This window comes from Cydia splendana, chromosome 1 (genome assembly GCF_910591565.1).
Source record: "Cydia splendana chromosome 1, ilCydSple1.2, whole genome shotgun sequence".
NCBI lineage: Eukaryota > Metazoa > Arthropoda > Insecta > Lepidoptera > Tortricidae > Cydia > Cydia splendana.
In genome coordinates this window covers 22359179-22372159 of record NC_085960.1, presented here as the reverse complement: position 1 = coordinate 22372159, position 12981 = coordinate 22359179, and the positions used below count along the sequence as shown (strand labels likewise).

The 12981-nt window shown below is 39.6% G+C and overlaps 2 protein-coding genes across 2 annotated transcripts in view; both read right to left on the bottom strand.

The window, feature by feature from the left end:
* Positions 1 to 12981, bottom strand: part of LOC134790076 (uncharacterized transmembrane protein DDB_G0289901-like) — a 50215-nt gene that overhangs the window by 21673 nt on the left and 15561 nt on the right. The gene's annotated exons all lie outside the window — the stretch shown is intronic.
* Positions 5677 to 6339, bottom strand: LOC134798231 (death-associated inhibitor of apoptosis 1-like). The gene has a single exon (XM_063770607.1). The coding sequence runs from the start codon at positions 6337 to 6339 to the stop codon at positions 5962 to 5964; it is 378 nt and encodes a 125-aa protein (XP_063626677.1). The 3' UTR covers positions 5677 to 5961.

The window sequence follows — 12981 nt, the reverse complement described above, 5'->3', positions numbered from 1 at the left end:
ATGTACTTGAAAATTTGAGATGACATGGCATGTGTTGCATGTACATCCGTATTTGGTGACGTGTGACGAGAACGCGTGACGCGGCCTTCACAAGTCTGGTGCATTCCATTAATCGTATGTTTAAGTAGATTAGCAGTTAGTGTTGATATGTATTACTTTGTATGTTTTGTTGGCAATTTCTTGGATGTGAGTATTGATGTTCTAATTTAATTTTTGTATTATTCATTATATTTGGATATTATAAGGATATGAGAGTGGTGAGCTGATGGCATTTTCTTATTTTTATGCAATAATTAATTAGTATAGTAGTAGATTCGTGGCTTGAATATTATTGATATATAAATGTAAGTTAATGTAAGTTTGTTATTTATTTACTTTAGATTAAAAAAAAACAAAATATTTACTCAGATTGGCTATACATTTTGATTGACGATTGCCATGACATGTCATAATAATAAGTTATACTGTAAATTAAAAAAAAAAAAATTTCAAATTTTTAAATTGAATAGATAATAATAATAATTAAAAAGAAATAGTCAGAATAGATAGAAATAGATGGAATAGAATTTGCATTAAAGGTACTAAAGTATGTATGTATGTAAGTTGAAATAATTTGACCTAAAATAATAATGATATTCTGTGTAAAAATAATCTGTTGACTTGTAAAATACTTCTATTTTACCAATAAAAGTTTGATAGAATGATTGTAATAGTAAAATGATTAGATTGTTTTTTTTTTTGAAAAACACGAAATTAGTTTGTAACTGGATATGAAGGCATTTGCGAACATATATTAAATATGTTACCTATTGAAAACGAAATGGTGTAAAAGCTAAATTTTTGAACGTTAAATTGGATAATAATTTGAAAAGACCATAAGCGATGTTGTTTAATGTGTGGAATAGGTAGTAGATTCTAGTGTTTGTCAGTTACTCAAAGTTAATGTTAGGTTAGTTTGTTAGTGGTTTTGTCTTTATGTTGGGAAATGGGTTTTGTTTGGAAATGTTAGGTTAGTTTGTTAGTATTAGTGTTAGCGGTGGGTAGTAGTGGGTTAGTGGGTTTTTGAAATGTTAGGTTAGTTTGTTATAGTCCGGTGGCCGGCTGCATGAAACAAACCTCATCAAAAAATAGAATATACCTACCCTGTAGAGGTACCTGACATTTAGTAGCTTCCAACGCACTTGGTCGGCCTAGGCTTAACCTGGCAGATTTTGTACAAATGGCAAAAACGTTGGACAAAAATTCATCAAAAAAAACCTCATCGAAAAATAGAATGAAACCTGTATGGTACGATACCTGACCTTGAGGACAGTAAAAAAAAATTGGTCGGCCTCACCTTAGCCTGGCAGTTTTTGCAGTCCGACCAGATTTATTGGGTCACGTGAGAGCTACAATTTACCTCATCGAAAAATAGAATGAAACAAACGGATTATAATAGCTAAAATAAGCCTGTTGACGTATGTCTTGGTCGGCCTCACCTTAACCTGGCAGTTTTTGCAGTCCGACCAAATTTATAAAAAAATCATCAAAAAATTTTTATCGAAAAATCGTATGAAACTGGTATGGTACGATGGCTGCCTTTGAGGACAGTAAAAAAAAAGTGGTCGGCCAAATCCTGTGTTGGCAGGTTCCTGTGTCCGACCAATTTTGTGGTACCACGTGAGAGCTACAATTTTACCTCATCGAAAAATAGAATGAAACAAACGGATTATAATAGCTAAAATAAGCCTGTTGACGTATGTCTTGGTCGGCCTCACCTTAACCTGGCAGTTTTTGCAGTCCGACCAAATTTATAAAAAAATCATCAAAAATTTTTTATAGAAAAATCGTATGAAACTTGTATGGTACGATAGCTGCCTTTGAGGACAGTAAAAAAAAGTGGTCGGCCAAATCCTGTGTTGGCAGGTTCCTGTGTCCGTCCAATTTTGTGGTACCACGTGAGAGCTACAATTTACCTCATCGAAAAATAGAATGAAACAAACGGATTATAATACCTAAAATAAACCTGTTGACGTATGGCTTGGTCGGCCTCACCGTAGCCTGGCAGTTTTTGCAGTCCGACCAAATTTGTGGTACCACGTGACAGCTACAATATACCTCATCGAAAATAGGATGAAAAAAAAACGGATTATAATAGCTAAAATAAACCTGTTGACGTATGGCTTGTTACGGACGGCTTTCATAAATTCAATGTGGCAGTGTGCGGCAGAATCCACTTGCATCAAATTTGATGCAACACATTGTGGCTGGACATTAAGAGATGAAATGTATAAGATCAAATGGTTTGAAGGACACATAACGCCTTTGCGAGTCCAAGAAATAACAATAGATAAGTCGGAGTCTGGGGAAAGTTCGTCAGACTTCGACTCCGAAGATGATTATGATTAACAGTAATTATTAACAATAAAAGGGTTATTCCCACTAGTTACCACCAAGTTCTTATCAGTGGTAACTACTGGGAATTATTTTCCAACCTTTTACCACTGGTAACTACTGGGGAAAAAAATTCCTAGTAGTTACCACCAACTCGGTTTGGTGGTACCTACTGGGAATTTTTATTCCCAGTAAAAGGTGGGAATTTATTTTCTACAAATCGAGCTTCGAAGGAGAAATGCTACAGTTGATGGAAAAAAGGCTGATTTGATGCAAAGATAATCACTTAATATATGTGAGGTTATCTTGTGTATTTTACCGTTTATTAAAATTTTGGAAGGCTCACGTGCAGTTTTTCCTCTTATATTACAAGTGTTCGATTGAAAACTAAGCTTTGGTGTATACCTGGATCACCTGCATGTACAAGAAGGTGTTTCATATACGCCCGCCCATCAGATAGGTACACAAAGTCATGATGCGTATGGAATACAGCATGTGTGGCCAAGCCATTATGCCCTAAATTATGTACTACTTCGTTAAAACTTAGCTTACCTGTGTATTTACTCTTTCCAAAATATTTATCTTCCTTAAAATGCAGCCTACACAAACGGTCTTTGTCATTTGCCTAAGTTTTTGGTACTCAAAGCTTTTTCTCACCGATTTATGCATATCGGGTCCTTGGGATAAAAGGGAGATCCTATAGGTATATTTCCACAATTTGTCGCACACTATTGCAGTATTGTGGAGAAAAAAAAACATACAACCGAATTGATAACCTCCTTCTTTGGGATTTGGAAGTCGGTTAAAAAAGGAGAATGTTTACAATTTATTGGAAACAATGTATGTGATTTGACAGTGACAGCAACTCCACTATGGAGGCGCCACCTGGCGTGATAAAATGTCAGTTATGCCTCCTCATTCTATCTGTAGTGGAAAAGTAGGATATACGATTCAAAACTTGTCAAAAATCGATGAAAACCTTTTTATTTTTGACATCTGTGAGACATCATCTCAACGTAAGTGTTACTCTGAAACCACGTCAGTAGTTAGAAAACGTTATTTAGATATTAGATAGATTTATGAATAAAATTTGAACTGAATGTTTTCTTTTTTTTAAAGCCCTCTAAGACCTCCATGGACTCATTTACTTATGACTTTTTTCAGTTAGCATTATTAAGTTAAGTTCAAGCTGCGAAGAAACCATATTTTCAATATAGAAATTATTATTCTTTACAAATGTGGTCGGACTGCAAAAACTGCCTGGCTAAGGTGAGGCCGACCAAGACATACGTCAACAGGCTTATTTTAGCTATTATAATCCGTTTGTTTCATTCAATTTTTCGATGAGGTAAATTGTAACTCTCACGTGGTACCACAAAATTGGTCGGACACAGGAACCTGCCAACACAGGATTTGGCCGACCACTTTTTTTTTACTGTCCTCAAAGGCAGCTATTGTACCATACAAGTTTCATACGATTTTGCGATAAAAAATTTTTGATGATTTTTGTATAAATTTGGTCGGACTGCAAAAACTGCCAGGTTAAGGTGAGGCCGACCAAGACATACGTCAACAGGCTTATTTTAGCTATTAGAATCCGTTTGTTTCATTCTATTTTTCGATGAGGTAAATTGTAGCTCTCACGTGGTACCACAAAATTGGTCGGACACAGGAACCTGCCAACACAGGATTTGGCCAACCACTTTTTTTTACTGTCCTCAAAGGCAGCTATCGTACCATACAAGTTTCATACGATTTTACGATAAAAAAATGTTGATGTTTTTTTTATAAATTTGGTCGGACTGCAAAAACTGTCAGGTTAAGGTGAGGCCGACCAAGACATACGTCAACAGGCTTATTTTAGCTATTATAATCCGTTAGTTTCATTCTATTTTTCGATGAGGTAAAATTGTAGCTCTCACGTGGTACCACAAAATTGGCCGGACACAGGAACCTGCCAACACAGGATTTGGCCGACCACTTTTTTTTTACTGTCCTCAAAGGCAGCCATCGTACCATACCAGTTTCATACGATTTTTCGATAAAAAAATTTTGATGATTTTTTTATAAATTTGGTCGGACTGCAAAAACTGCCAGGTTAAGGTGAGGCCGACCAAGACATACGTCAACAGGCTTATTTTAGCTATTATAATCCGTTTGTTTCATTCTATTTTTCGATGAGGTAAATTGTAGCTCTCACGTGACCCAATAAATCTGGTCGGACTGCAAAAACTGCCAGGCTAAGGTGAGGCCGACCACTTTTTTTTTACTGTCCTCAAGGTCAGGTATACTACCATACAAGTTTCATTCTATTTTTCGATGAGGTTTTTTTTGATGAATTTTTGTCCAACGTTTTTGCCATTTGTACAAAATCTGCCAGGTTAAGCCTAGGCCGACCAAGTGCATTGGAACCTACTAAATGTCAGGTACCTCTACAGGGTAGGTATATTCTATTTTTTGATGAGGTTTGTTTCATGCAGCCGGCCACCGGACTATTAGTGTTAGTGTTAGCGGTGGGTAGTAGTGGGTTAGTGGGTTTTTGAAATGTTAGGTTAGTTTGTTAGTTTTAGTGTTAGCGGTGGGTAGTAGTGGGTTAGTGGGTTTTTGAAATGTTAGGTTAGTTTGTTAGTATTAGTGTTAGCGGTGGGTAGTAGTGGATTAGTGGGTTTTTGAAATGTTAGGTTAGTTTGTTAGTGTTAGTGTTGGGTAGTAGTGAGTTGTTTTGTTTTAAACGAAGCTAAATAATGATATTATGATGTTAATGTTAGTGTTATTGTTAGTTATGGGTGGTGGTGGTTTAGTGGTTAGTGGTTTGTTTTGTTTTAAACGAAGCTAAATAATGTTATTATGTCGTCAATGTTAGTGTTAGTGTTGAAGTGCTTTTTTTTCTTCTTTTTTTTTTCTTTTATATTGTGGTCTTAAAGATATATAATATAAGTTAATTGCAAAAATGGAACTAATGGAATGCACCCCCGTGTTAGTTATTTAATGTTGCTGATTGTATAATTTTTTTTTTGAGTTAACTTTTTGAGGTAAATTGTTTGTTTAAATTTTGTTTATTTGTTTTAATTAACGAATGATGCACTGGTTGAAATTATTGATGGATATTAGAAAATGTTTTTTGTTTTATTACTTGTTTCATTTTAATTAGTTGTTGATATTTAATTTTATCTATATGTACGTTTTATTACTTGTTTTATTTTAATAAGTTGTTGATATTTAATTGGAGGTTATATATGTACGTATAGATGTACATATATAACCTTTTTTTTTTGTACTGAAAATTTTTATTTTTATGTTTGCTTTAAAATTAATTACTTGTGGTTAACTGGTGAATATATATTTTTTTAACATATATTCATGTTTTGTTTTTCGTCATCAAGTAGTAATCGTAAATTAATTATAATTAATAGATTAATAGATAGTAGAATTTGGAATATCGCTCGCAGACGTGTCTGCATGTTTATAGAATTGATTATACATTATTAAGATTATAAATTTGATTAATAGATTATACTTAATGATAATTTTAACTGTATCTTTAATAGGGAGAGAGAAAAAAAAATCTTAACTAGTTGGTGTGGTTGCTTACTTGTTCGTCTTCATATCGGGTACCGTTTTGGGGACGACGCACGCCTTCGATTTGACCTTCTGGACGTAATCTCGGCCCTTGACGAGCTGGACGTACGCGCACTGGTCGAACCAACGCGCGTGTTCCTCCCACGGGACGTCGTCCTCCTCCCAGTCCTTGAGTCCACCGTCGCAGTAGAAGCACTTGGTCTTGTCGCTCTGGCCCGTATAGTAGAAGCCGGCCTCGGCGAGCTCCTCGGGCTTCTGCTTCATGCTCTTGGGCCAGTCTTTGAAGGTGCGGAGGCGGGCGGCCTTGGTGTTGTAGTGCGGGTGCGGGAGCACGCTGGCGCCGGCGGGCGGCGCGCGCATGCCGCACTCGTCCTGGCCTGTAGTCATCTGGTGGTTGCTGATGGGCACAGGCGGTGTTGGTATAGTAGCGGCGGGACTGGTGCTAGGCTAGCTGGCTGGCTGGCTGGGCGGCGCAACTTAGACGATTCCGAAGGTGGTGATACCAGAACTGCTGAGCAGTTCCACTGGCAGGGTCGCCATGTAATGTGGGGCGTTCGAGTAGTAATGAATACTATGAATATCTGCTGAATACTGAACATCTTTATTGAGTAAATTGGTGCTTATATACTAGTGGCCTACGTGAGTGGCATTTAGGTGACCTTTATTAAAATGTAATTAGAATTATTGTTTATTTTATTAAATATTTTTTCTATTTATTAAATGTCACCTTAAATGTCACATGACGTGTTGACCTTAATACTCAATACGTCATGTGCCTACTCACCGTACACACCTTTTTCAGAATGGGCCGAGCCTTTAAGGTTCGAGAGGACTACATCTCACAGAGCCTATAGTATGTAGTTAAGTATTAGTATGTATTATAAATGCGTACCTAACTCTCTTTCTTTCTGTCTGTTACCTCCACACGCTTAGACAACTAATCCGATTTCGATGAAATTTGGTATGGTTTAGTCCCGGCAAAGGACATAGGATAGTTATTATCACGAAAATCATCATTCTACGCAGACGAGATCACTAGCAGAAGCTAAATAGTTTTCAATTAAGATTATAACTCCCTCGTCGAATGATGGCCCTTACGACGGTTCATTTTGTTATGGAGTAGCTGTCACTTAAAATGTTCGCAGTAATTTTTGGAAGTTTAGCACGTTTATTTATTTATGAAATGTGGCATTTAAGTAATAAGAAAATAATATTCAAGAAAAAAATACACAGATTTCGTGCCTCACAAGACTATCGAGCACATTGGAAATGAATCTACGGAATTCGAAAAAATATTGTCGCTGAGCGACGAGAAAGTCTGGATAAGGGAAAAGTTACAAAATAAAACTACAACGTTGAATGATAATTATTTTATTCTTAGATTAACGTAAGTATCCTGGACATAACGCATGTGAACAAACAAATTGCAAAATTTGCACACGCGTATCGAAGTTTGAATAATTGTCGCCGTGGCGCATAAGTATAGGTACATATTTCATTTTTCGATTAATAAGCAGGATATATTAATGTTCAAAGTACAAGAAAATTATTACACGGCAAATCCGTAGTCAACTCGAGAAGTGGTAGCCACATCGCTGTTATTGTCACTCGAGTCTTGATCGGCAGCGGCCCATTTGCTGCAAGATATGAAATTTTCTTGACAGCAGTTTGACGCGACGAGAGATGACCATAACAGCGTTTGTCTATGTTGCACCAAACCTGAGTTCCAATAGGTACTACCAGGGTTCAGCATCAGCTATCTTGGGTAATGCTCTACCATGTGATCATCATGACGAATCGGATGTCCAAAACAGCGCGTGCCTATGTTGCACCAAACCTGAGTTCCGCTAGGTACAACCAGGGTTCAGCATCAGCTCTATCTAGGGTACTACTCTCCTAAGTGCTCATCAAGACGAGTCGGATGACCAAAACAGCGTGTGCCTATGTTGCAACAAACCTGAGTTCCTTTAGGTACAGCCAGGGTTCAGCATCAGCTCTATCTTGGGTACTACTCTCCTAAGTGCTCATCGAGACGAGTCCGATGACCAAAACAGCGTGTGCTTATGTTGCATTAAACCCGAGCTCCACTAGGTACTGCCAGGGTTCAGCATCAGCTATCTGCTAGCAGCCGCCAGCAACATGCTGAGGTGAGACCATTTCGTGGCACTTTCTCCTTTTTATGTTTCTCTGTATAAGTTTTTATTTTGTATTTGTGCTCACGAATAAAATTATTTCTATTTCTACTTCTACCTCTACCTCTACCTCTACCTCTACCTCTACCTCTAGTTCTACCTCTACCTCTACCTCTACCTCTACCTCTACCTCTACCTCTACCTCTACCTCTACCTCTACCTCTACCTCTACCTCTACCTCTACCTCTACCTCTACCTCTACTACCTCTACCTCTACCTCTACCTCTACCTCTACCTCTACCTCTACCTCTACCTCTACCTCTACCTCTACCTCTACCTCTACCTCTACCTCTACCTCTACCTCTACCTCTACCTCTACCTCTACCTCTACCTCTACCTCTACCTCTACCTCTACCTCTACCTCTACCTCTACCTCTACCTCTACCTCTACCTCTACCTCTACCTCTACCTCTACCTCTACCTCTACCTCTACCTCTACCTCTACCTCTACCTCTACCTCTACCTCTACCTCTACCTCTACCTCTACCTCTACCTCTACCTCTACCTCTACCTCTACCTCTACCTCTACCTCTACCTCTACCTCTACCTCTACCTCTACCTCTACCTCTACCTCTACCTCTACCTCTACCTCTACCTCTACCTCTACCTCTACCTCTACCTCTACCTCTACCTCTACCTCTACCTCTACCTCTACCTCTACCTCTACCTCTACCTCTACCTCTACCTCTACCTCTACCTCTACCTCTACCTCTACCTCTACCTCTACCTCTACCTCTACCTCTACCTCTACCTCTACCTCTACCTCTACCTCTACCTCTACCTCTACCTCTACCTCTACCTCTACCTCTACCTCTACCTCTACCTCTACCTCTACCTCTACCTCTACCTCTACCTCTACCTCTACCTCTACCTCTACCTCTACCTCTACCTCTACCTCTACCTCTACCTCTACCTCTACCTCTACCTCTACCTCTACCTCTACCTCTACCTCTACCTCTACCTCTACCTCTACCTCTACCTCTACCTCTACCTCTACCTCTACCTCTACCTCTACCTCTACCTCTACCTCTACCTCTACCTCTACCTCTACCTCTACCTCTACCTCTACCTCTACCTCTACCTCTACCTCTACCTCTACCTCTACCTCTACCTCTACCTCTACCTCTACCTCTACCTCTACCTCTACCTCTACCTCTACCTCTACCTCTACCTCTACCTCTACCTCTACCTCTACCTCTACCTCTACCTCTACCTCTACCTCTACCTCTACCTCTACCTCTACCTCTACCTCTACCTCTACCTCTACCTCTACCTCTACCTCTACCTCTACCTCTACCTCTACCTCTACCTCTACCTCTACCTCTACCTCTACCTCTACCTCTACCTCTACCTCTACCTCTACCTCTACCTCTACCTCTACCTCTACCTCTACCTCTACCTCTACCTCTACCTCTACCTCTACCTCTACCTCTACCTCTACCTCTACCTCTACCTCTACCTCTACCTCTACCTCTACCTCTACCTCTACCTCTACCTCTACCTCTACCTCTACCTCTACCTCTACCTCTACCTCTACCTCTACCTCTACCTCTACCTCTACTATACACATTCCTATTAACTGAACGCGCTGCGAATATATAACTAATGAATTATCTACTTCTCTAACAGATGGCGTTACTAGTAAAAAAATAAATAAATATTGGACATACAAATTGACTAAGCCCCAAAGTAATCTCAAGGAGGCTTGTGTTGTGGGTACTCAGACAACGATACCTAAGTATGTGGTGTTTTCAATTTCAATAATGTCGATGGCGCTTACACCATTAACAACGATGAATACAAAAGTGGGTTAAAATTTTGGATTCAGACCCACCTCGCTTCGTTTGGTTTGACTCCCAATTTAGCAATTAAGTTTCTGTGAATACCTACTAGAACAATCAATCTTGCTGTATACCTATTCACTGCGGAGGTCAATTTTGGTTTTGTGACGCTGATGAACTGATCAATCATGTTGTGTTAGCAAACTTAAATCAGGGTATTTTCAGTTCGAGAAACAGTTTTGGCGCCATTAATTTATTACGTAAGACGATTTTGGGGTGGAGGGGGGTCGAACATATCTTATTTTTTCTTACATGGGGAGGGAGGGGGTTTTCATAGTTCTTACGTAAGATCACAAAGATGCGACTTTTTATTTAATTTCTATGAAATTATGACGTTTAAAATACATAATAATAATACTTCCACACTATGCTATCAAACACGGTGCAGAGTTAGCTTAAACGAGCTCAAGTACCTTTGTACAGGTACATATATCACATTCAAAAAAATTTTTTTTGAAAAATAAGTACTAATACAAACCAAACGTGTAGGTACTCAATTTTTCCTTTAGATTCTTACGTAATATATGGTAATATAGGGGAATGGGAGAAGGAATTTCTTACATAGTGGAGGGAGGGGGTCAAAAACTGGCAAAAATTGTCTTACGTAATTAATGAATGGCGCCTTTAGTGTTACTATTGCTTGGAACTGCTAAAATTATAAATAGAGATAAGCATATTAATACAAACTTCAGTGACTTAGGGCCGACACACGACTGCAACTTGTATGGGAACTACACGCCGACTGCACGCCAATTGCAACGACGGCGTGCAGTTCAACAAAATGACCCAGAACCCTGGCAGTTCCTAGTGGAACTCAGGTTTGGTGCAACTAAGGCACATTATGTTTTGGTCATCCGACTCATCTTGATGAGCACTTAGGAGAGTTAGTTCCCAAGATAGAGGTGATGCTGAACCCTGGCAGCAACATAGACACACGCTGTTGGTCATCCGACTTGTTTTGATGAGCAATTGGGAGAGCAGTACCCAGGATAAAGCGGATGCTGAACCCTGGCAGTACATAGTGGAACTCAGGTGGTGTGTAGCATAGGCTCACGCTGTTTTGGTCATCCGACTCGTCTTGATGAGCACTTAGGTGTAGTACCCAAGATAAAGCTGATGCTGAACCCTGGCAGTACCTAGTGGAACTCAGGTTTGGTGCAACTAGGGCATGCAGTACCGGTTCCGGTACCAAGAATTTCATTTCCCGGTTCTGGGCATGGCTGGAACCGGGATTCCCGGTTCTTCCCGGTTCTCAAGGCATATTAAGATTATACTTAAGAAATTGTTTGTGTTAGTGTACAATCTTTATGAATGACTTATTTTCATATAAATTATTACATGCGTATTGATAAATTACTTATTTTATCAAAAAATCTAGCGTTCCAACCTATTTTACGAAACCAACCTGCACACGGCCCTCTACAGTTTGAGACTTTGCCTATGCTCGCTCACATTTTTGTAAATCTTCCGCTACGCCCCTTTGGAAATTCCCAACACCTAATCACTACTACAAGTCAATATTATTGCACGCGCTTTCATCGCAAAACCTTGGCTATAGGCTAGAGCCACCAGCCCTGCGAATCGCTGGTTTACCTCCGCCTGATGGGCATGGCATTACGAGTTACACGGGAGGCCCCGTAGTCGATGCACTCAGCACTATGACCCGACCACGGATATTTTTCATATAAAACCAACTTCCTAGAAAGAAAGATGAATATTCGAATATAAGTACCTAATATCCTACTTACTCGAGCCAAAACGTAATATCGATTGGAATACCTACTTTACCAGGTTAATTTGTCGGGTTATTTGGGTCCCCCGTTTCATAGCAACATTATTAAATGTGATTTAATGTCCCGAGCTAAAGTACTAGTATTAAAATGGGAATAAATACGCATATTGATGAGAACCGGGAAGTACCGGTACCGGGTCTTCAGTACCGGTTCTTTCGACACAATGAAATTCCCGGGAATTCCCGGGAATTTGAGAACCGGGAATTCCCGGGAGCATGCCCTAGGTGCAACATAGGCACACGCTGTTTTGGTCGTCTGACACGTCTTAACGAGCACTTAGAAGAGCAGGACCCAAGATAGAGCTAATGCTGAACCTTGGCTGTACCTAGTGGAACTGTGTGTGTGTGTTTATGTGCGGAGCAGTGTGATTACCGCCAGTAGGTGTCCAGACGGGATAGATTTTCGCTGAATTGTGTGGTGTGGACGCAAAAATAAATTCAAGGACATTGGCTCGCTGACCCAACATTATGTAGGAAAGCCAGTTGGCATCCTTACAAAAAGTACTGGGCGACCGTGTAGGATCTAATAAGCGCTTATGAAATTGTATATTACGTGTGGATGATATTGGCAATTTGATTTTGTCGTCTGGAGACGTTTTTAATGGACAAAGTAAAAGCTGTAACAAACAGGCGTACTTGACAGCAACCGGGGTCCGGTTAGTATTTGTCTTTCTTGCTCTCACTTATAATTGCGTTCTTAAAGGCCGTAACACACTATCGCACCGTACCGCGACCTTGGTGCGGTGCGATAGTGTGTTACGGCCTTAACTGACTTATTACATACCCACCCACTCGATCGAACATGAAATAAACCTCGGATTGGATCAAAGTCGCGGTCCGGTACATACGTTTAGGTACAAAAACTCCGCGAGCCCTTACAAAGCTCTGCTTTTTGCTAGTTATACTTACAACATACCTACTCCCACACTATGAAAAGACTTAATGTAATTATGCCTCCGAATGAAATAAATACACTGTAATGTTCATCTAACAAGCACCCTACCCGCGTAGGTAGCCTTCCCCGCGTACGCCGTTCATGCAAAGTTTTATTTTGTCAAATAGTAAAAAACCGTTGTTGAAAATGACCCAAATTATGAATGTTGGCTCGATGTGGCATTATAATAATGTAGACGTAAACTTAATAACATGATTTTTTTTTGTGGCAGATACAAATGATGTTTATAAGAAAAAAAAATATTAAAAA

Coding starts and splice junctions, on each gene's coding strand:
- LOC134798231 (XM_063770607.1), bottom strand. CDS start 6,339: ATGACTACAGGCCAGGACGAGTGCGGCATGCGCGCGCCGCCCGCCGGC.